The sequence below is a fragment of the Parasteatoda tepidariorum genome, chromosome 4, assembly GCF_043381705.1.
Source record: "Parasteatoda tepidariorum isolate YZ-2023 chromosome 4, CAS_Ptep_4.0, whole genome shotgun sequence".
Taxonomy (NCBI): Eukaryota; Metazoa; Arthropoda; class Arachnida; order Araneae; family Theridiidae; genus Parasteatoda; species Parasteatoda tepidariorum.
In genome coordinates this window covers 33987386-34013081 of record NC_092207.1, presented here as the reverse complement: position 1 = coordinate 34013081, position 25696 = coordinate 33987386, and the positions used below count along the sequence as shown (strand labels likewise).

General features: G+C 30.1%; 1 protein-coding gene across 4 annotated transcripts; it reads left to right on the top strand.

Moving 5' to 3' along the window:
• The first annotated feature begins 1063 nt into the window (after positions 1-1063).
• Positions 1064-24680, top strand: LOC107436697 (uncharacterized). Of its 4 annotated transcripts, none has more exons than XM_043057003.2 (6): positions 1064-1314; positions 6532-6598; positions 17447-17497; positions 20569-20745; positions 22082-22267; positions 23088-24680. In XM_043057003.2, the coding sequence occupies exons 2-6, from the start codon at positions 6541-6543 to the stop codon at positions 24374-24376; spliced, it is 1761 nt and encodes a 586-aa protein (XP_042912937.1). In that variant the 5' UTR covers positions 1064-1314; positions 6532-6540; the 3' UTR covers positions 24377-24680. The 4 variants fall into 4 exon arrangements, with proteins under 4 accessions (XP_042912937.1, XP_021004222.2, XP_042912941.1 ...); XM_043057007.2 differs by having other exon boundaries at positions 1176-1314; positions 23091-24680; XM_021148563.3 differs by lacking the exon at positions 22082-22267 and having other exon boundaries at positions 1168-1314.
• The last annotated feature ends 1016 nt before the right edge of the window (positions 24681-25696 follow it).

Below are 25696 nucleotides of genomic sequence, written 5' to 3'. Positions count from 1 at the left end.
AAATGCAAATCTAAAAGATAGATCTTACTATTAGTTGCATAATTTTTTTCGTAATACAGATATTGTAATTCTGTATTCATTATTATATTCTACATTAAATTAACTTCAATTTGATATATAAACTTTTGTATTTAAGTGAAAATTAATATATTCTACAAGCACACAAAGTTGAAAAACATGAAACTTTCAAAAAGTGTCCACACTTTTAGCCACCACTGTAGATAAAGAAGAAAGAAAAAAAAAGAAGAGAAAGGTAAAAAAAAAAGCTTAAAGGTAAAATTTCAATGAGAAAAACAGTATAGTCAATGCTACTAGAATATGGCTTGTATTTCTGGCTCTATGATAACACCAAAAAAGCTCGTTAATTTTTTACCGAAGTGCTTTGGTAATGATTTTGGTAAAATTCACAATAAATATGGTTTTATACTCTGAAATAAAATTTGGTAAATGTGGTAAATTTACTATGATACCTTAGCATGGCGTAAAAACCATTTATTCGGTTAAATTTACTTTATAGTTTCGTATTTTTTATTAAATGTGTGGTAATGAGAACTATAATTTCGAACAGTAGTATTTCTCCAGTAAACCATTGCCATACGAACGGAAAAATAACCAAACCGGATAGTTATATTCTGGTTTCATTAAGCAAAATTATGTTTATTTTATTTATTTTTTACCAGAAATGTCATTACAATACAGTACGGTAATTTTTCCAGACTTTTGTTTCCTTTATGTATACATGTTTTTAAAACATAATTTCTATTATTTAATATTTTATTTTAACATTTTATTGCATTTTATATACATCACCAATTGATTCTATCGAAATACAAGACATAAAAATCGTATGCATGTCAGTTAAATTGAAAACTAAATGGCTATCTTTTAACTGAAAGAAATACAATGAGGCTTAACTTCCTATCAATAAAAACTATGCAATCCTTCGCTTCCATTTTGAAGGTCGACACGTGACATACTATTAAACCCTTTTCCTACAATTCCAGATGTAAGTATTCCTCCATAAAAACATTTAATAAAAGGAATTGTAATACAGCGAAAAAATGAAAACGACGAAAATTTTCTTCGATTGGAAGGTTCAAGAGGTAGAGAGGGAAAATTAAGAACCTAACCTTGGAAGATGGTTGTTAAAATGAGGGGGTGAAAGTCGGAGAGGGGGTAGGACTGGTTCTCCAACCAAGTGAAGCCTTTATAAGAAGAAAGCCATAATTTCCGATGAAGATTTTCTGAGATATCAACCGGCCGGAATCACATTTGCACCATCCCTGTCGGCCGAGTCGTTGCACCCCCTCAAAGGTGAGTGTCTTGAAAAATTTTATTTTATGTATTCGAATCGAACTTTTGGAAGCATTTTTTATGTGTTTACTTTTTATTTGATTTAGAGTTATTATGAATATTTTGAATGAATATTAAAAATTTGTATTTTTCGAGATCTTAAAAAATTAGTGTAGCATTTATGCAAAAGTTAATTAGCATTTTAAAGGAACATTTATGTAAATTATTCTAATGCAGGCAATTGATGACAATGGCATTTTTTGACTTTTTTTTTCTTTCGGGGTATTTTTTGAGTTTTATTCTTTTCTGGACATTTTTCGAACGTTTGAAATTTTGGGCATTCCAAGGATTTCCTTTTTTTTTTTTTTTTTTTTTTTTTTTTTTTTTTTTTTTNTTTCTTATTTCTGTCCTTTATTTGGTATAGTTAAAATTTTTTGCGTTTTTAAATTTTCCTTCTTTTCTTTTTTTGGGAGAAAATCTATTGAAACATTTTCCATTTTCTTTTCTTTTTAGAACTTTTGCTTTCGTGTTGGGACATTTTTGTTCATGAGTTTTTTTTTTTTTTTCATAAGTATACATTTTTTTTACGTACCAAATCTACCATTTTTGCACTTTTGGATTTTTATTCTTTTCTGGATTTTTATTCTTCTTTTGAAATTTCATGGCTTTGTTTTCATATTAACGTTTTCGTCTTTACCGTCCGTTAAAATGTCCGTTTAGTACATTATAACTATTATTACTTGTTTTTTTTTTAATTTCCTAGAAAATCTATTATTTTTTACATTTTTTTTCTTCTGGGGTTATTTTTTAAAATGTTAGTATTTTCCTTTCATTTTTGGTCTTTAGTTTTTGGTATTGTGCCAGTTTTCTTTCTCAGTTAAGAATTCTTTAAATTCTTTTCATAGTCTCATTTAGGCATTTGAGTTTTCTTTCTGAGCGCGTTTTCTTTCTGAGTTTCGAGTTCTGAGCGCGTGTGCTTTTTTTTTTTTTTTTTTTTTTTTTTTTTTTTTTTTTTTTTTTTTTTTTTTAATTTCTTTGTTTTTATGCTGTAAATCTCAATATTTCTAGAAACTGAAGCTTTTTCCCGTGTATTACTTTTGTCCCGTTTAAAGTTTATTTAAAAATTTAACAAAAATAGCTCTTCAATCCCTCCCAATAAACGTTTCTCCATGGCCAGGGTAGCCTGGTTGGCAGGGCGTATAGTTTTAAAATGCTCAATTCGAAAACAAATTTCATAAAAATGGTCAATAAAATTTAAATAATTTATAAATAAATAATAAAATCATAAAAATAAATATTTCTATCGTATTAAAAATAATAAAAATAATTTAACACTATTTGCTAATGATTATAATTTATTTAATTCAAAGTTAGCACATCATTTTATTCAATAACTATCTGAATACCCGTTCTTCGCACGAGGTGATTAAAAAATAAGTAAAGAATCAATAAATCAGGGCTGAAAAACACTACGAAATCCAGCTTAAAACTGAAAAGCATATCCCAACACAATTAAAGAGCTTGATTGAAGAACCAGGTAAGTGAAATTTTTAGGGGAAATTATTTTTATATACCAGTTTGGTAATAAAACGGAGTTCGGATACAACTTTTTCGCTCTGAAAATGGCACTTACCTGGTTCTTCCACTAAGTTTCTCATTTAATAGAACTAAAATAATTTCACTTTTTTATTTAATATTATTTGTTGCTTTATTCAGTGGCTTACGTAATTGAAGTAAGAAAAACTAATTTTTCGTAGTTCATCCCAAAAATAAATAAATAAAGATAAAATGTATTTTGCATCACTTAGCATTATGCTATTGCTCGCGCGATAGCCAAAATTTACCACTATCACGCAATTTTCTCCGGTACATATCCCTTTCGGGAGGTCATAAAATATTTATTACTTAAGTATTGGTATTAAAAATGCTTAATATCGGTGTTTTAATAATCCCTAAATATATCAATATAATAATTTATACCTATCTATAATTTATACCTATTTGTATATTTTGTACTTATTGCATAACCCTGCAACATTTGAGTTTTGTGAAAAATACATTTGTCAATCAACTAAAACATAATTTTTTTTTCAAAAAATACGTATAGTTCTTATTAGAACTTGATAAGGATTTTGTANCCTAAATATATCAATATAATAATTTATACCTACCTATAATTTATACCTATTTGTATATTTTGTACTTATTGCATAACCCTGCAACATTTAAGTTTTGTGAAAAATACATTTGTCAGTCAACTAAAACATAATTTGTTTTTCAAAAAATATGTATAGTTCTTATTAGAACTTGATAAGGATTTTGGAGCAAGATCATTTCAATATCTGACACGTAATTTACTATTTAAAATATTCATAAGTGGTGGTGGAAAAAATTTTCTTTTAATTCCAACTCATTAAAATATTAATACACTATCTTTTGTACCACTCAAACATTATTTCTGAAACTACGGAAAACCCGTTGTAGAATTCTTATCAAAACTGCACCAATTACTATAATACCAGTAGTACATATTACAGTCAGTAGTACGCAATAATTAAGCGTCATCCGTGAGTGGCAATTTTCAACTATTTTCCTAAACATATTTCTTATTAACCTTTTCTCCTTTAACTTTGCCTTTTTTTCAGCACAATGCTTATTTTTCTTTTAATTAATACATATTATCAATAATAATAAAGCATTAATTTCAATAATAATATGGTAATTTTTTACAGCTCCCTAAAATAAATAAGTATCTTTTCTCCATTAGTTTTGTTTTTTAGTACATAAGTTTTTTATTTATATCAATCAACGTATTATCAATATTAATTACATTGTCGTCAATTATAGTATGACGATTTCTTATGGTTCTTCTAGAGAAATAAATATCTTTACTTCATTACTTTTGCTTTTTAGTGCATAGTTTATTTCTTTAATTTCAATATACATTTATTACCAAAATTGATTGAGCATCATTGGTGCCGTAGACCATGCGTGCTACCACTCAATGATGTTCATTGAATTTATCTAGAGCTCCTGAATTAGAGATAGAGGAAACTTAAATTTAACTGACATAGCGAATATGAAATAATTAAATATTTAAATACGTGCAATAAACTATTTTTTGATCAATAAGCTAGAAATTATCACTGATGTTATCTTTAAATTGTGTTAAAAATTTAATCGTTTATAGTTAAAATTAAAATTTAAAGCAATGGGCTAACGTTTAACCAATCAGAAAGTTCCATTTCGCTTTTCCCTTATCCCACTCGAACGGCTCGTTGTAGAATGTCCTAAAGTCGACAGTATATATAGTCCTCGTATTTTAAATATACNTATATATATTCATCATATAATATTTAGATGATCTTCAATTTCTATTATGAAAAATGTTCATTCAATATTTATATCATTGTTAATTTTTATTATGAAGCAGTTTCATGTAATATTTATATGATAGTTCATTTTTATTATGAAGCACATTCATATTATATACAATTGAAAATATATTTTACTTTATCAATATTAAAGGGTAGCACAACTTATTTGTATAACAAAATAAAGATTTTTCAAATACTTAATTTTCTCAGTAACTTTCGAATACATGATCTGATTCTCACCTCCTAATTATTAATTACTTTCTGTAACAGTCTCTTTGCCATCGGGCTAACCATGGCAAGTTCTGCGTGATTTTGCCATATCATGGATTCGCAATATATCAAAATATATTTTTATTCTACAAACAAAACTCTACATAAAATGCCTGACATGTTCCAGACATATTTTTACTTCCTAAAAACATTCACATAACTTTTACATCGATGCTTCTGAGACTTAGTTTTAGAAACACATTCTGGCTACAAGTAAGCACCGTCACATGAATACAGCAGTTGATGATGATAAAACTAGACTATCGCACCAATATTTTGCACACAAATAGATGCTAAAAAATTATTACAAAACAAAGAATAGTCACATTACTTTACGCACAGAGGCCACAAAATTGTTACAAAATGAGGAATGATCGGATTAAGTTTTTATTTCAATTTCAATATATTATGCTTGAATAGATGTTGCAAAATTATTACAGAAGAATTGTCAAATTAAGTTATTATAAATGCTTTAGAATTTCGAGCACGGTTAGATGCTACAAAAGTGTGACAAAAGTTTCTTAGTTTCAGAATACACTTTGAAGAATTTCTTTGCCATAAGATTATTCGTGTGAGTGTGAGATATATAACCAGAAGACCAAAAACTGAACCACCAAAATTTTTTTGAAAGCATAAATTATTCTAATAAATTATTTAAAAAATATTTTTCTGAATATAACAATGAATCGAAATCAAAATAATAAATTAGTTAGGAGAAACTTTTTAATCGAATTGCTGACTCTGCTATGATGGAGAAAAAGCTTCCATTAATATATTTATTGATAAGAGAATTAAGTGAAATATTATTATTATTAAAGGATAGAAAATTATAAGAAAATTAAAATGCGTAATGATAATTCGAAGTTATAAGACAGTTCGCCAAAAAATATTGGAAATCCATGATTTGGCTGGATAGCCATTAATTATTGTCAAGAATATAATTTTCATTTAATATAAGCTTTATAAATTTAAATTATATTATCTGTACACTGCGAAAAATTCCGGATAAAACCGTGGTAAAAAAAAATATTGGTACCCTGAATGTATTATCCGTAAAATCCATTTTATCGAAAAATATATTTTTACCGTAAAATTCATTTTCACCGTAAAATTCATTTTTACCATGAAATTCACTTTTACCGTAAAATTTCATACCATAATTTTTACATTAAGATTTATTTAGAAGTGATTTTATGATAAATATTACTGTAAAAATTACGGTATGTNTATTTTTACCGCAAAATCCATTTTTACCGTAAAATTCATTTTCACCGTAAAATTCATTTTTACCGTGAAATTCACTTTTACCGTAAAATTTCATACCATAATTTTTACATTAAGATTTATTTAGAAGTGATTTTATGATAAATATTACTGTAAAAATTACGGTATGTCAAATTTTTTGTTCTTTAAATATCACAAATCCGGTACGTGGCAAAATATTTTTCCGTTATCCCGGTATTTGCGTTAGTAGCTATATATAATATTTATTTTAATAATGATAAATTATTTAATATTATCCTTCATTGATAACAAAAAGCAAACTAATAAATGAAATAAAATTTCAGAAGATATATTTTTAATTTTTCAGAGAACAAAAATGAATAGTCTGGTGTCTGTACTACTTTTTCTAACAATACTGCAATATAGTTACTGCGGTAAGTAAAGTTTTTCTGTAATTATAATATTAAGTTATATCATGTGCAACGGGGAAAATATATCTCGTTCGTCGATTTCAAATTCGTTCATTAAAATTTTATCTCATTTATATAACAGTTGTTTTTATATGATTTTTCGATTATTTCCTAGTTAACTGCTTACAAATGCTTACGGCCATCAATAATCATCGTATGCTGTGGTATTATAAGTGATAGTGGTGATTATTATGACTGTTAGTTATGATTTTTATAAAGATAAATGGTAACTGTCGTATTTGTAATGAGTGATAATTATAGTTTTTTTTTTGTTGTTTTGAACAATGATGATTACTGATATGAGTTGTGATGATGTCGAATAATGATAACTATTATGCGTGATGATAATAATTTTTATGAAATGCAGTGATAAACATAATGACTGATAATATTAATTTTATGAGGAATTTTGATATCTGTTATGAGTGATAATCATTATATGCATTTAGCTGAAGTGATAATTGTTATGAGGGTTAATGATAATTCTTATAAATAATAATGGTGATTGAAGCGATTCAAGTGATATTTTGTACTATTGATAATGATAATTGTTATGTTACGAGGCGTACTTCTGATTGTTATGAGGGTTAATAATAATTCTAGTAAATAACAATGGTGATTGAAATTATTCACATGATATTTTCTACAAGTGATAATGGTAAAAGTTATGTTATGAGGCATACTTCTGACTGTTATGAGGGTAAATAATAATACTTATAAAGAATAATGGTGCTTGAAATGAGTTAAATGCGATAATGATAATTGTTACAAGCGATAATGATAATTGTTATGTTATAAAGCGTATTAATGATTGTTATGAAGGTTCATGATAATGCTTATAAATACTAATGGTGATTGTTTTGAGTAAAATTATACTCTTTATACGTGATGAGAGTTACCGCGAAACTATTATCGAAAGTGACAAATAAATGGACGCCAGGTTGCAAAGTGGTAGCTCTTCGCGCTCCCATGCCGCAGGTCCTGGGTTCGATATTCGGAACGGGCAGCGTTGACTCAGCCTTTCATCCCTTCAGTGGGTCGATAAATGAGTACCAAGCATGCTTGGGAACTAAACACTGGGGGTTCCATGTTCGGCTGATCACCTGACCGGAACATCTGTTCCTGCACCCCAGAGCCCAAGGTCAAGAAAACTGAGATGAACACAGTAGGCCGTCTATGGGCTGTCGCGCCACTGAGTTTATTTTAGTTTAGGCAGATAAATAATTTTTAGGGTTATATGATGTTACGTGACTTTTGTGGGTTTTTTTCGGCTCTAAATCTACTACGTTGATATATCCCGAGCCATTAAGATATTATTGGAAAAAGTGTAGCTCGATCAAATAACTTACTCTTTTGCACGGAAAAAAAATTATCAAAATTCCCGCACTGTATGGCAATAATATTTCTAATATAAAACAGGTGCATAATTTTGATTAAAAGTCTCAGATCGTGTATATTTTCTATTGTTATTCTGCACTCTGTATTGTTACTGTCATTCTATGTTCTTTTGAACTTGATTAAACAAAAAAAAATTTAATCTAGAGTGGATTTACATTTATGCTTTAAAAAAAAACTTTAAATTTATGTTTCTGATACACAAAACAAATGAAACTATAAGCCCTTTACTGGAGACATAAGTATTTATTAACCCGACAAAAATACGTGACCACGATGAGGGATTTTTAATCTACTTAAATTTTAAAAACAATTCTTTTCGTGGTGCACCCTATTGTACAGGTCGAAATCGATCTTAAAACATAGTAAATAATTTGTAGGGTACTCTGGTTTGTGGAGTTCAAACACATACAAATATATACAAATATAAACTCTTAAAATAATAATAATAAAAAAACTAAATAAATAAAATAAATAAAACATTGCAGCATTTTCGATTTTATGGGAAAATCTTTTTCAGGGAATAAATATAATGAGAAGGAAAAACTACATCGCTTAAAAAAATTTTTTTAAATTAATTTTCGAATAGAGAAAAAGAAGGAACAAATTTTCTATTCACAAGGTTTTGTATTCATTGTCGAGAGATTTAAACTGTAAAAAAAAAAAAAAATTATAATAAACTAGCGAAGTCAATCACTCTGTATGTTTGAATCGTTTGAGAACGCACTTCCTTGTGTGCTATTATTCTCCGTAAAAAATGGCAACAAAAACAAAGAACAGTATAAACATCCTTAAAGAACAATAGTAAATTAAGAATAAAATTTGAACTTTCTGAGAATATTGAAGAATCGGTTTTCAGAACATACATGGGGCTTATCACCCTTGCTCGATACCATTTGCCAACCCCGAAACAGGTTTTACAGTTGCTGCCGAATCACGGCCCATAACCACCAAAGAATATATAGGCTTTATATTCTTTGTAACCACTTCGCTCGTTAACCACGAACTATATACTCTTTGTAAATAGACTAGGTGTTTCAAGGTAAGGCGATTTTCTCATGCTCCATACTTTTCCCCTCTATGTTACCATAGTTAGGGAAAATCTTGCTTCTTCGGCCTCGATAGTAAGTTTTAATAAGAAGTGGGAATAGAAAAAGCAAGAGTTACTGATACCACTGATAACGGAGGGAGGAAAAGCGCCGGAAAACCCGTAACCTTGAAGACCCCATTCTATTAAAAAACAGTATTAAAACATAATCGTCTAATAAAGAGAGGTATAAGCAAGAGGCTAAACTATATTTTCGTTGTTAATGACCATCAAAATATGCACACTATTTCATTTTGATATGAAACATATTCCACTTTATTGTTACTTTATACCAGAACCAGTATGGTCATACTGGTTCTGGTATCATTTTCACTGGTTTTTGATACTGGTTTTACGATTTTTTTTTCAATAGGGGTGATTTAATTATATAAATTAAATAAATAATGAATTGAGGTTTCACCAATTCAAACACTTGTTGTCGTTGTTTCCAATGTCACTTGCCAATACCACGTTATTAAGTTATAATAAGCCGAATTAGGAGTTAGTTTTTTAGTAAGGCGTTAATTCTTTTGTCTAGAATTTATTTTAGGGTGAAAAATTTATTAACGAACTAAAAATAAATTTTCTCTTTCTATACTTAAGAAGCTGAATTAGTTCATCAATAATTTACGCAACTTTAATGTGATTAACACTTCTTTTAAAACGGTGTAAGAGTCTTTGCCTAGTTGTGCAACCGACTCTGCTATCTCTCTCTTTTTGAAAAGTTTGACGCTGCTTGTTGAAACATTCTAACTACATTAGATACAGGGACTCTATATTTAAAGTACGTTTGACTCGGGGACTCTAATACGCCCTAGTTAGATAAATCTGTTTTTCTTCAATAGAGTTCAGATTGATAGACAATGATATCTGACACTTTTACTCCCTTCTTTCTTGCGCTTCTTCCGTTACCTTCTTTTTCTTCCTTCTTATTCTCTTCCTTTTATTTCTGAAGTATGCGTTAATCCTTAATTTCTGTCCTCAAAAATGAAACAAAATCCGTTTTTCTTTTTTTTTCTTTTCTTTTTCTCAGATAAATGTAGAAATAAACTATTATCCCTTCTTTCGCTTCCTTCTTTCTCTCTCTTCTTCCTTTCTCTTTTTTCTCTTCATTCTTCTCCTTTTCCTTCTTCTCCTCTTCCTTTTTCTCCTCTTCCTTCTACTCTTCTTCTATTTCTGAAGTATGCGTAATCCTTGATTTTTGTTCTCGAAAATGAAAAAAGTGGTATTTTTTCACAGATAAATTCAGAAAAAAACTATTCTTCCTTTTTATTTTTTTTTTATCTTTCTTCTCTCTCTCCCTTCTTTTTCTACCATCTAACTCTCCCTTCTTTCTCTCCATTCTTCTTCTCTTCTTCTATTACTGAAGTATGCGTATAAAGTTAATTTCTGTTCTCAAAAATAAAGAATAAAAAAATAAAATAAAAATCAGTATTTTTCAGAGATAAATTCAGAAATGGACTATTCTTTCTTCTTTTCTCTTCCTTCTTCTTCTCCTCTTCTATTTCTGAAGTATGTGTAAATCCTAATTTTTGTTCTCGAAAATTAAAAATAAAATATCAGTATTTTATCAAAGATAAATTCTGAAACAAACTAATGACTTACCTGCATGGATTATTAGCAGTTGGAAAAGTAAATCACGGATAAGGAGTGTTTTTTGATTCATTTCTGTATAGTAAGAATGACGTATTACAGGCGTGCAATAAGAAATTAATTGACAAACGTGACACAATTTCACCAAAAAATCGGAGCAGCAGATGTTTTTTTAATGGTTCTTCTTAATTATGTAACTAAACAACAGGTGGGAAAATACAAATATTGTTCTTTTGTGAACACTAAAAAAGATGAAATATCTTCCATCATCATTATAATAAGAAAAAGCGCGGTGAGGAATATAGAATTGTATATTGCAACTCCAATTGCAAATGCTGCAAACTATCCTTTAGACAAAACACAAGAAAAGGGACAGATAAAACAAACAGTGTCACAAAGTGTGTTAACTGAAATGTTCTTCAAAAGCTAAAGTCCAGAAAGCTAAATTGAGAGTATGTTCCAATTTTTCTCGAAAGAAGACTAATACTTTATTTTCAAATTATACCTTTACGATGGAGAAAAACTTGAAGAAACTTCACTAACAAAACTTAAACATAATATGTGAAAACATAAAGTGATTAATTCAAAAGAATGGCGTATCTTTCAGTGCAAACTCAGCGACCAAGTTTTGTAGTGCTAGAGAACAATGTAGATGTGGAAATTTACTTGAATTTATCGAATTTTATCAAGTAACGTGTTTAATGTCTAGTAGCTTTTAAACAATTTATATCAAACTGCAAATAAAAGCACGAAAAAATTATTTTATTATTTTTGTAAAATAACTTTTTAGCATTAGTTGAATTTTATTTTCTGTTGTTAAACAAAGATATTACTATAGTGCTGCCTTAGCTGACGTCACTTCTTTTATTTGACAACTGGCAATCCATCAATGTTCAATCAGTTAGATACCAACCAATAGGAATACTTTTCAATAGAGATGAGAGTACGTATCTTCCAATAGAAATAATGTGCACAGCTAGTTGCCATTCACAACCACGAAATGGGAACAATTAATTGATTTATTCTATTCAAGGATACAATTCAACCTCTAAGCTTAGACATCTCCATTATTTTTTAATGAAAACATGAATTTAATAATTTTTTACATAAAGTTTTCTAAGCTGATGTTAATTCACTTACCTCCCTTCTGTAAATTTGTCAATAATCAATCACTCTCTCACTAATAGCAACTGGAATACGTTCCAAAGCAAAATAGTGTAAGTAATTGAATGTCATTAAGAAATAATGAGGTAATTAATTGAATAAAAATGGTCAAGTAGTATACAATTCAGCCTCTGGCTTAAACACTTCGATTTAAAATATGCAAGCCTTTTTTTACATTAGAGAGCTTCACTCCTTCTCGCAGGTGCTCTCCAACCCTCAGAGATCGAATTGTAGTTTTTAAAATTGCTGTAACCTTCTTCAATGTATGTGTGTCTTCCAGATAAACACGGGACCCACGACCTTGTCGAACCATAGTGGTTTCATTCTAAATATCTGTTTCATAACCTAATCTATATTTGTTTCATGTAGTACAGATAATTCCAAATCATGTGCGATTAAACTCCATAAAATTAATAAATAATTTCTAGTTATGAATTTAATGATACACTGAAAAAATCCTTCCACCTAAGAACATTTTATTTGCGAAATTAATATTGCTAATGGAAGTATTTTCTTCGATTTTTCAAAGGTTGGCGTAAGATTAACGACTATTCAGGAACATTTTTTAATAAGTACTGAAGATGCAGTAATTGCTAATAATCATGTTAACTTCCGGTTAAGTTTTTTTGTTCATGGTCCAAATTTTAAATTATGTAACCAAAATTTATTTTAATACAAGGGAAAGTTAGCAAAAATTGTAAAATTGCGCTTAAGGGGAGGGGGATATAGTACAGTACTTTCGCTGTCTGCCTTTTTGGGAGTTGTGCCAAAATCAGTACTAGAGTGTCTACTTGAATGAGCAAGATAATTATTACAAACTTCAATGTTAAAACTTATTTATTTCGTTTTATTTTTCCAATGCATTTTTTTTAAATTTTCATAATTTTGCTTCAGAATTCCAATGAAATGACAAATATCTTAAAATTAAACAATTTTTCATAAGCTAAGAATTTTGTGGGTGCACCAAAGATTTCTTCTGGTGGTAGCCATATTTAAATAAAGTGGCACACAATTTCTCCTACCAAAATGGGAAAGTTTGTGCTGTATAGAAAACATGGCGTATTATTCCCTATGATAAGAGAGATTGCGCATTGTTCAGAGCAGCCGAAAGAGGGGCAGACAAGAGTATGACTACAGTTCAAGGATCATCAGTAACACAATAATTGTTTACAAAAAGCTTACAACAATGTCATTTAAGCACAATTATTATTGCTAACGATTTAATAGTAGTTGTTGTTAATTACTATCACCCCAACCTATGTACGCTGTCACAACAAGCCAGATTACGCAAACGAGGTTTTTCGGTTTTAATTGAGCGTTTGCTTTAAATTAAAGCTGACGACAAAAAAAAATAACAAAATAACGAAGAAATTTAACAAAACAAATGTAGTCAGCGTATTCATGAGTAGTGTTACAAAAATTTTATACTCAGGTATTTTCATTACTTTGTTGAATTGTGTGAAGACTCTTTTAAAAAGATTCTACACCAATGAGAACTCTTAAACAAGAAAATCTTTTGCTTAAAAAAGAACTATTTCAAAAAACAAATTATTATAATAGCTTTTTAGACAGTCACGTGACCCTTATTATGCCTACCACGGTTGCAGTGACTGTAATAACAGTCATAACTACTGTTAATGCTTTGTTCTTAGAAATGATGTCACCCAACCACTAACGCAATTCTCTGGATTTGAAGGATAATTGCAAGGTAGAAGAAAAAAAAACAATTAGAATTATTATTTCAATAATGCTCTGGAATAAAAAAGAACAAACGCATCACTGACGATGCAACGCAGTTTTTATTCGAAAGCTTCTAATCATGTGGCATTTATTTATTTAAGCATATTATTGAATGAGAATAAAAACAAAATAGACAAAAATGTTTGACGTGATTTTAATAAGTATTTACTTTCGTCGAATGAACGTGCTTGGCGGCGCGTTAAGATTGGAATTAATTGCAATAAAGCATGAAATTCCCAATTAATTAATTTAATCCGTCTTGTTCGGCCTTAACATTTTCTTGACAAAGAAAAGTTTATCGTAATGATAATTCTGCTGCGTTTTATTCTATACTACCTGAACACTCGCTCGAATAGAATTTAAAAAAAAAATTATTAATTAATAAAAATTATATGTTCAACTTGAAGTAAAAATGATGCTATAGACAGCATCAAACATACATTAGACAACCTTTACCACAATGAAGCAATTCTCCCAAGAAATTGCATTTCAGTATGAAATTCTTTTTTTAAAAAATCAAATACGGTTGACTTTTATTCTTTTTGTTATAAAAATTCGTTTCAAAAGCGCAATAATAAACAAAATAAACAAGCGGTTTCACAAGCGGATTCAAAATAAACAAGCAAATTATTAATTCCTTGATGTAACCCCTCATACCAACTGAGTTTTTTTTTAATTTACATAACATTATGAATCAAGGATAAGTAATTATTAAAGAATGCGCAATAATCCCTCAGTGACACTCGTTTTTGATCAAATAGAGATGAAATTTAGCAAAATTGACTAATGTTATATTTTAAATATTTAACAAGAAAAAGCGTCTGCAGTTTAAATTTCTATAATGCGCAATGATATTTCTATGGAGAAAAAAAAATCGTTTTTCACACTTTTTCAGACAAATTAAGAACTTTTTAATGATTTGTTGGATTGAAGGTTAAAACTGCTCCTTTGCACCTGCTGTCTAAATTTCTTAATCATTGTAATAATATGTTTTAAATAATTAGCACATTTAAGGTTCGGACCTCCAACCTTAAAATTTAGTGCTAGTGTGCGAAAATCCTATCATTAGAGCAAAAGTTACTTAGGGTGTTCACCATTTTATTTCGCTCGCTGCGGGCACACAGTACATAAAAGTATGATTATCATATCTAAAATTATTCAGGCTACTTGAATTCTACTTTTCCTTTTGCAGATATCAGAATTAGATACCTGCAAGTGACGTCATAGTAAGCAAATCGTGGCACTTGTCAATTCAGAAGCCAATCAAGTTCGACACACACGTGTGACGTCGCTTACTGGTATCTAATTTAATCCAATTTAAATCACATGGTTAGGCATAATCATTTCACGTTTTCTCGAGTTTCAATGCACCCAATTGCAGAAAACGCCTCATTCCTTTCAGAAAGATTATAAGATGCTGTTTGCAATAAATGAAAAGAAAACATCTGAACTCTTTATTGCTAAAAGAGTTGGACTAAATCAGCATATTCCCAAACTTTTGAGTGTTATATCTTCACACATGTACCAAAAGCGTAGAGATTCAGTGAAAAACTAAACAATTCAACTTTAAGAACAATTTACTCTAAAAACAATTAAGAGCCCTAAACTATTTTCTGAGAAACTAATGCAGCGACCAGATCAAATTATGCAATTTCAACCTCAACAGCAACAATTCAACCGTTTCGCGGTTTAGTCAAGAAGGTTAAGGTCCTAGGTCACACGTGCTGATTTATCGCGTTTTCTTTTAGTGTTCCTATTTTGAAGCTCCAGCAACTCAGGTATTAGGTAATCGGGCAAATTTTATGCTCGTCTCGTCTCAAAGATAATCGAAAGTTTAGAATGTTGTTATCTCCTGGGAGTCCCAGGTATGTGGCAAAAGTGAAAGTGGCATAATCTACAAAGGTCATCACCCTGTCCTTGAAGGTACACAGCTGAACCTGGGGTCAGCGATAGGAATTATTTCCACATCGAGGTTATTGAACTTGTTTGAGGTTCTTGGCTTGTATACTAAAATAAGGTTGGCTTACAATATGAAGTTCTAAGTAGATCAGGGTATATTCATGAAATGCGTTGGTCTTAATTTACTATATTTTTCTTCCTAATAATTTGTAACATTTCTTTTTCAAAATGTAAATGGAATTTTGAAAAATTAATTGTTCTATAAAAGAATTCAAGTTAAATCCTTCATACCCTAATATTTTATATGAATAATTCATTTTTTCCTCAGAAGATTGAATTCTAAAAACTCTCTCTCTCTCTCTCTAATTTAACTTAATGTGTTTGTTATAAAAAAAATCAAAGTAATATGTATCCTACATAACTTTCACGGTATTATTGACAAGATTTACAGTAATCTACAATGCACAAAAAAAAAAATAAATAAATAAATAATCTTGAATAAACTTTGATTTAATGATCGGATCTTCAAGTACGAGAACTCAATCTTAATGGTTTCAGGAGGTGGTCTCAAATATGCTAATAAGTCAGTACTGACACTATTTTAAGTTATGAAAGCAGACACAAAAACGTACTTTTCCTGAACAAACATACCATTTTTTGATGGATTTGGATTCCCTTTTTTTAAAAAAAATATAGGGGGCACTCGTTATCCGGAAATTATAATCCAAATAGTTTGCTCATTAGAGTGGTTCAAAGATTGATCTGCTTAATTTTACTTTTTACGTACTTCTCCATGTCGCGAGAACTTTTCAAATGAATCAAAAAAATTTGGTTCGCGATTATGAAATTCCATGCAAAGAATAATTATGAATATTTTTTATTATTTTATATTATAATAGATGAATAAAGAATGAACTGTAAGGTATAGAAATTTTTATATCATTTCAAAGAATAACTTTATTTAGAAATTTGAGTGAATAGTTCCAATAGTTCTAAAAAAGCAAATTTATTGAAGAAAAGGTACTTATTCGCTTAGGGATACCAAAAAATCGTCAGATTATTATTGAAGCCTTTGCTGTCTTATCAATTTTGGTAATAGCTGGTAATTGAAATTAAAAAAAATAATAAATACGCTATTCCCTAAAAAGGAAAATTAATCAATTCCTAAAAGGAAAAATATCAGTTAATTTAAGAGATGCTCAAAAAAAACCTCCCAACTATTAATGACTCCAGAGATGCTTCTTTAATTTTGCTAATAGCTGGTAATATACTAATATAGGTACAATTAATATAATTGGTACCGATTAAAAATGCATCAATAATGGGCAGTTTTACAATATCGATGTTGTGAAAAAACGTTTCTTACGGCTCTCCGAAAGGGATAAGTGCCGAAAAAAATGTAGGTCAGTATGGGTCTTTCATTTTTATGTTTGTGTCATAGTGTTTATCACTCTTCTGATTTATTGATTATTTTCTTTTTTTCACTCTTTACGATGAACGGATGAACAAATAGTACATACCAAACTAAAATGTGTATTTTTTTAAACTACAAAGCAATTTAATTTTGTATAATATTCAATTGGATGCCTGCAAGTGATTTCGTTGTACGTAAATCGTAGTGTTTGTCGATTCAGAAGCCAATCAGGTTCGACACAGACGCGTGACGTCACTTTTAGGTATCCATTTAAATCTGATTTAAATCACATGGTTAGGCGTAATCACTTAAGTGATTACGCGAATTCACTTCTTCTCGGGTTAATAATTTTTCTATTTTAGTAAATAAAGTAAGATTTGAAGACGTATCAGCACAATGTTTTTGAATTATGAACATCAACGGAAATAATTCCGTTCTAACCATCCATTTATAAAAATTCTAAATAAATTGATTCGCATTATTATGCATAGATTTAAACCTAACTTCTTGATTCTTTTAGGGCCATTGCGTCTTCAAAAAAGAGCAGCTTTCTACATTGCAAATGAAACAGGTAAGTTCTAATGCACATTTTATGTCTGCAATAAAAATGTCTCATTAAACAACCTTATTTGAATTATTTATTTATTTATTTATTTATTTATTTTTTTAATGGCGGGCACTTGGAGCTATTGTCCATTGGCCACAGAAAGTGCCAGAACTGCTAATTCTCTTTTCGTTACCCAGTGGGCACCTGTGGCGAAGCCACGGCGGTGGAACAGCGTCGCCCACGTCACACTACCACAACCCGTTTATAGGGCGGGTCACATTCACACACAAAGGAGAAAGGACATAGAACACAGATAGAGGGAAAGAAACATCCATGCCTTGCCCGGGATTCGAACCCAGAACTGCAGATCAGTGGTTTCCAACTGGCGGCCTCCGGGCCGCATCCGACCCGCGAAGCCTTTTTTGTGGCCCTCGAACTAAAATAATATTTGTGATTTTTTGGGGACAATTTTTGTAAAAAAACTATATGGATTTAAAATACTTTTCTTTCGTTGAAAAAAAACCTAATTTCTTCGTTTCTGTAAAATTTAACATACCAATGGCGCAAAAAAATTTATTTCTCAGGTTTTGCATCCAAGAAAATATTTATTCAAATACAAAAATAATCGTGTATGCTACTTAAAAATATATTTCTAATTTAAATTTGTAATTCGATACGTTTGTTTTGTACAACTTGATAAAAATCTGACAGTAATATTTAATATTCTTTCAAGCATAAGAGTCCTATATAAAATTTTGATAAAGTTGCGCCCCGCCATTTGACTGGTGTTTTTAATTGCGGCCCCCGGCCTCATGTAAGTTGGAAACCCCTGCTGTAGATTATAGGACGTCTCAATTTCTTCATCTAAGGTAAATTTCGGTATCTAAGCATACTTGAACTCTCGAAAATCTCTTATTACGACATTGAACGGAAAAAAAATTCCTCTAGAAATTTTTTTTTTATTATTTGTGTACTTTCTGAAGTTTAGTTTTATTTATTTTTTAATTTATGAATTTTGTTTCTTTAATTATTCTAGAAATAATGTTCGTAATTTTAAAGTGTCTGACAATTTAAAAAAAAAAAAAGGAAGAGTAATTTTGGATTTTCAAAGAGATTTTTTAAACGAACGAAAACCTAGAAAATATTTAAACAATCTTGCATATAGACCATTTTTAAGCATTCCAAACTAGCAACATTCCAACTTTTAAACATTCTAAACATTGCTTTCAGATTCAAAATACTGCTTTGAGTGGCAAAATTTATCACGTACAACGAACCATCTCACTTTTTTTTTTAAAGTTAAAATTTATATTTTATTTTTGATTATATTTTGTCATATATTCATATACTTTAAAGAGTTGAAATTTTTTAAGATCCGAATTTTTTTTTTTTTAACCTAATTAACAATGTATGAGAATCAGTTTGGCTGGCAATGTCTGTAAAATAATACTTCGAGATTTGTAAAACTAAAACGTTATTACGAAATCCACGTGAATAACACTGTCGCATTCAGAATATCCCACACTTTAGATCATTAAGTTTAATTCGATCTTACAGAACCGTGACTCGTGTCTGCGTTTTCGTTAGCAGACAACGCACTCCCCCTCTCCCGTTTACATGAAGCTGCGAGAAAAGAAAAACTTTACATAACTCAAAATGCATCTTCAGACATATGGAAATCAAACAATGCACAACAATCGCATATTTCCCTGGAAGCGGTTTTTAGAATCGAATAAATCAGTCTAGCCATTCTTTTTTTTTACGAGATTAGTAGGTTAGTTTTGTTCTTTTAAATTAAATCATTACTGGTATGAGTAGCCCCAATGGAAAATTATTTATTCACTAATTGTTCGTGATATTTTAAACACATGTGCATGAAATATAATAGGTTTATGGGTATTCTGAACCCAACATTTAGGTATCTATGTGCCTTTGAAATGACGTTATTGCATTTGGTGCAATTTCCCGATGTTACATATTTTCAATGCATTAGTTTTAATAACTGTCAGACAAACAATTCTTTAAAATTAAGCAAGTATTTATCGAATTCTTAAACTATTATAAGAAAGATAGCAAGTAAACTTTAAAAAAAGTCGCTTTTTTGTCGAAAGGATAGTTTATTAATTTTTAATTTCGCACATTTTTCTTACCATTTTTTTAATATGAATAAAAAATTTTATGTATACACACTTGGTACTAAGATAGTTACATATTTAAAACATAGATACATATTTAAAAAATATTTTTTTAACAAATCTATTTTAATCATTAAATAATAATAAATCTATATTAGCAGTATATTTATTATTATAATGCAGTAATTTTTTTTTGTCGTGGATTTTTATTCACTATAATTGCATTTTACCTTATAAGCAAAATCAAATATGCTTTTCTTAGACAGATGCGTACCCCTCACATTTTATATGGAAATTAGATTTTTAATTCTCAGTAACTTACAATTTCTAATGCATTTTCTTTAACATACTTTCAATGTGCAAGAAATTCAGCTCAACCTAATACTTGAATTTGATTGACCTTACATATCGTATCACACAGCTTTTTTTTTCTTTGCCAATTAGCCGTGAAAAATTTCTAAAAACCTAAAATTTATTATTTTTTTTTATAAATGTTTTTTTTTTTTGTTATTATCAAATGCAAATGATAAAAAAAGAATATTAATTACCTAAACTTCTAAATTTGAGATAGTAAAAAAAATTCGCATTCTAACATACATACCAAGGGCTCTGAATTTTTAAAACCCAGGTTCCTTAAATTTTAAGTTATGTTCACTAATTTTATCCTGTAAGTGAAAAATTGTTTTGCAAGTAACTGAGTATTTGTTTTTTCTAAACACTTTAAAACTCATTTTATTAAATTTGCATCATATCTAGTAAAATAAAGATAGTATTTTATTATTATTACTATATATTTAATTTAAAATTTAAAAGCTTATTTTTATTACTAAAACTGTTATTGCCATGTTGTTTTATTTAATTGTGTAATATGTAGTGTTGCATCAAATTTATGACTTTTATTATCTTGTTTCTGCATTCAAAAACATTGATGCTAATGTGTTTTTTTTTCCCATAATGCAGCTTGCGTAGTGGACAACACAGTGTATTCTAATGGCGATCCTATTCCAACGGATGACCCATGTGAGGCTTGCAAGTGCAGACCGCCTGGCTTTGCATGTGTTCTGAAAGAGTGCGAAGTAAAACCTGGATGTCGAGCTGTTAGAAGAACAGGACATTGCTGTCCTGACTACGTTTGCGGTAAGGAAACTATGTTTTTCGTTTTTCATTAACAGAAAAATCAAAAAAAAATTTAAAAAAAGTAAAATCAAAAAAAAGAAGTGCATTAGAAATTCTTTATTTGAAGCAGTCATGGCAAACATTCAGCTCGCAAGTATATATACATTATAATTATAATCAATTTGTAAACAAAGTTTACAAAGACATGCGACGGGGATTTGAAGAAAATTTTTCGATTACTTTTTTAGGACAAACCGGAATATCCCGAAATATGCTTAATAAAGTTAGCCCTGTAAGCTTTTCTTCTTTAGTAGCACTTCTTGTTGCTGATTTTACGCGTTTAAGAGTAGACAAAGTTCTTTCTGCAGTTGCTGTGGTGATTAGCAACGTAGCCAATATTGATAACAAGCAATAAATGTTTGGGAAAAAGATACTATCACATTCTTCCATTGCTGAAAGTGCCGAATCTGGTCTACTAAGGCAGTGTTTCCCAAACTTATTACTTTTGTGTACCCTTTCTAAATTTTTCGTAACGCTGTGTACCATTAAAACAAAATGAATGTATTTTTTACTGAAAAAAAATTTCCCAAAAGATAAAAATCACAATTGGCTGTTGATACCCCTAATTATTAACTGTTAACTCGGCAAAAAATAGCCAATAGAAAAATACGTAATCTTAAATTTTCATGGCTAGCTTTGTTTTTAAATAAATTTTTGTGAAATTTTCGCTTGTTGCAAGATATTTCGCATAAGAACACGTACCCCCGCTAAACTGTTCCTGTACCCCTCAGGGTACGCGTACCACACTTTGGGAAACACGGTACTAAGGGGTTCAAGCAGGTTCCACTTTGATGCCCATACTACCATTTCTCCCATGAGGTTTTCGATGTCAATGAAATCTGCATAATTAATTGCATAAATTAATATGACAAAATATGTCGGAAATTGCATAAATTAATATGACAAAAACAATTGATTTCTGCAAAACAATTGATTTCGGGGGATGAGTCTAACCGAAGGAAAGATGATTCACTAGCGAATGTGGTATACTGGGAAAAGGTTTGATTCGACAGTTTTTGTTTTTCTTTTTACTGAGAGGCTCAAAGAAAGACTAAAAAGTTTGAATCCCAGAATTTCGGGGGGGGGGGATTTGTCTCGACGGGCCTGGTCCGTTTATCACGAAACTAATCTGAAAACTAAGTTTGTGTACTGGGTGAAAAAGTTTCATCAGTTTGCCCTTTCGCAAAATACCCTATCGATACAATATTAGATCAAAGGAACTTATAAAAACTAAAATATTTAGTTAATGATGACAAAAATTCAATTCAAACACTAATTACATCTTCCGTTATTTTAGGCTGTGAGCACAATGGAAGAATGTACCGGGACGGTGACGAAATTCGAGATTCCCAAAATCCATGCTACACTTGCCATTGCCAGGGTAGTTCAATAGCCTGCGCCTTTATAGATTGCTTCTTCCGAGTGGATTGTGCACCAGAATATGTACCAGGCGAATGTTGTCCTCGCTATACCAACTGCACTGGTAAGGGGCACATTTTTGTTACTAAGGCAAAAGTTACTTTAGAATTTTTTTTATTTATTTTTTATCGTTTGACGGAATTTATCGTACGCACAGAATATATCGTTATAACGGATCTTTTGCAAAATATTTTATTGTTAAACAGAGACCTCACAAAATATTTTATAGTAAAAATAGACCCTCCGCAAGATATTTATAGTTAAAATGGACAATTCACAAAATATTTTATCACGAAAACGGACAATTCACAAAACTTTTCTTTTAAAAAAACAGTCAACAGACCTCTTTAATGTATAATTTTAATACTCATTAGAAGACACATTATTTGTGTTTTTTTCAGGATCTTAATTTCAAAACCATGAGTAGACATTTTACAATTTCAAGCTAGAACAGACTACTGGAACAGTTTTTGCGATTTTCCGCAAAATCAAGACCCACGTCTTATTTTATCCGATTCTTTATCCTTTGAAAGCGATAGAGAGGCGTTAGTTATATAGAGGTTTCAAAAGGCCGAATTTTGGATAAATGTAGGAATAGCTAGTAGGATCTTATTTGTGTTCCAAATTCTATTAAAAAATTTTATTCATCGTTAAATTTTCAGCTGTTTTATCATGTTGTTTATAGTTTCACTGCCATGATCGGTGTCGGGTACTGTTAAAAACTGGCTCAACATTTAAATAATATGTTGCCTTTTTGAGTTACAATTTTTCTTACGATCAGGTGAATTTAACTGACGTGATGCTTTATGAACACCTTGTATGGATTATTTGCTTTATTTGTTTGTAACAGTTACTAACAGTATATTTATTCCTTTTTTTTGTAGCAGAACCAAAAAATCAATTTGATGGAAGTAATCCTTATTTAAAAGACAAAGAAGTTGATGTAACAATAGTTCCTACTTCAGTTATTGTTCCTGGTGTATCATATGTTGAAGACACAACCGAAGCTCAAAATATAGACACTACAGTCATAGAAATATTCGAAATTGAAACAAAAGAACCAGAATTGTTACAACTTAATCCAGAGGCAGTAAGCATCGACGAAACCGTGAACGAAGAATCATCTGAAAAGTCTTCAGAGGAAAATATTCCGGAAAAAAATATAAACCCAATCGAGTCAGGTACTTCAGATATTGAAGAAAAAGCAGCGGAAGAAACAATTTCAGTCAAAAATGATGAGTTAAAAGTTGATGAAGCTGACACCACTGAACAATCTGTTACTCATCATGAAGTTTTCACACCAAAAATAGATTCGGATGAGGAAGAATCGGTTAAATCCGAACTTTCGACCAAAGTCAGTTCCCAACCTGAAATACCAGTAGCCGTTGAAAATGTTGATGTCGAACCGGAAGAACCCAGTAATAATTTGGAGTCGGGAAATCTGTCATCTGATTACGGTAAAAGCTTAAAATTTGATGACACAAACCAGCAGGGAAGCGAAACTGAATCGAAAGATCAAGAAAGCGAAACTGAATCGAAAGATCAAAAAAGCGAAACTGAATCGAAAGAACAAAAAAGCGAAACTGAATCGGAAGCACTAAAAAGTGTAACTGAAATGAAGGAACAAAATACTCAAACGGAACAAGAAAGCTCAACTGAACAAAAAGAAAACCAAACTCAGCAACCACAAAAACTTCTGTACAGTAAAGAAACTTCCAGTGATACGTTAACCACCCCAAAGATTCAGGAAGAAACCATTTCGCATTCAACAGTTATTGATGAAAAATTAGTAAATACCGAATTAACTTCAAATTCTGATTCAACTGAAAAAATCGCCCTTTATGTGGCAAAAGATTCTTTAAAAACGGAATCAGTTGAAACTGTAACAGTAGTCGTTGAAGTTAAAGATAAAATTACAACACCAGTAGCGGATAAAACAGATCTTTCTGTTACACCAACTATTATAGCTTCTCTGTTTAAATCTAATAGTGATAAATTAGAAGATCAAAAATCTACGATGCTGCCGGGTGCTACCATCACTAAAAACGATAAAACTGAAGATTTGGAACTGCATCTGTCCTCAATTTCAGAAATGGAGAGTTCATCAGCGAAAGCCGAGGTGTCACCAACCACTTTTTCTAAAGGTACTGAAACGACAATTACGATCGATTAAATTTCGCCGACTCATGGACTCGGAAAAAATTGTGATTTTGTTAATGGAAACAACAAAAAAAAAAAACGGGGCTGAAATATTACTCAACGCATAGCTTATCTTCCATGGTAGAACTTCAGGCAGAACAATATGGTGTTTAAATTTAAAAGAACAATTCTATAAAATAGAAAGCTCATATACTGCAAATTTAATATCATATGAACATGGTGCTGAAACCAATAAAATCATATTTTCAGAAGTATAGATTCATGACTTTTCACGAATAAAGTTTTAGTGTATTTTTGTTAATAAATTATTTTGAATGGTTTAGTTTTTTATCATTTACGTAATTCTAGATCAGAAATGTTGTGCGTAATATGTGGACGTAACTCAATGGAACAGTTTCGGTTTTTGATATTTTTCTGAATTTTTAAATAATTACAAGACGAATTGTTCTCTAGCTATTTTAAGGAAGTAGTTAGCTATTTTAAGGGAATAGAATCATTTTAAAAATGAAGTCACAAAAGTCTAAGTTAAGGAAAGTCCTTTAAAAACATTATTTGAGACATATATAGACAAGACAGATATTCTTCATTTTCGTTACAGCCCATTGTATGCCTTAACCTCCTCAAGATTCTTTCATTCCCATCTATTGAGTTCCTATGTTCAAATGCCTTCTTTCAAGTGTTTGATAATACGGTTCAAAACTTTCAATATACCTTTAATTAAGCCTGCCATGCAAATATCACTTAAATGAAAATTTCTCATCTGGATTTATAAAATAAAGTCTTCGGTTCACTGTTTATTTTTCTAGCTTTTAAATAACAGTAAAGGTTTGCAGATTTAATATAAATCATGATGTACGATTTTTAAATTGCATGAATAGGTATAGCAGTTAACGATTTTTAAATCGCGTAAATACGAATCGCAACATGCAACTTTTAAATCAGGAAAATATGAAAATCGATGTTCGATATTAAAAATAGAGTGAATAAGAATTGCGATATTAGCAGATTTCGGAGCAGTTCCAAATATTCAAAATGGCGAAAATTCGCCATATCAAAATAATCAAATTGGCGGCATGTAAACGTCTAGCTAAGAGGATTTAGCAAAAGTTTCTAAATTTCATTGGATTACGAGTTTTTGATTCGCAGAAGTCTGCAAGCCAATAGTCGTTAGATACATGGAATTCTGCAAGAAAAAAAATATATCCACGGAAAAGTCACAAACCTCCTGAGATATAGGGTCCTACTTTTTTTGCATGGATCTCTTTTTTTTTTCCAGATCATATAAGAGTTTTAAAGATTTTTAAATAGCCTTTTCTTATTGCCATTTTTCGTC

Excerpts from the sequence above, each read along its gene's own strand:
- LOC107436697 (XM_043057003.2), top strand. The coding sequence starts at position 6,541 with ATGAATAGTCTGGTGTCTGTACTACTTTTTCTAACAATACTGCAATAT. Across the intron at positions 6,599-17,446 it reads ACTGCAATATAGTTACTGCG|GGCCATTGCGTCTTCAAAAA; the intron begins GTAAGTAAAGTT and ends TGATTCTTTTAG. Across the intron at positions 22,268-23,087 it reads TCGCTATACCAACTGCACTG|CAGAACCAAAAAATCAATTT; the intron begins GTAAGGGGCACA and ends TTTTTTTTGTAG.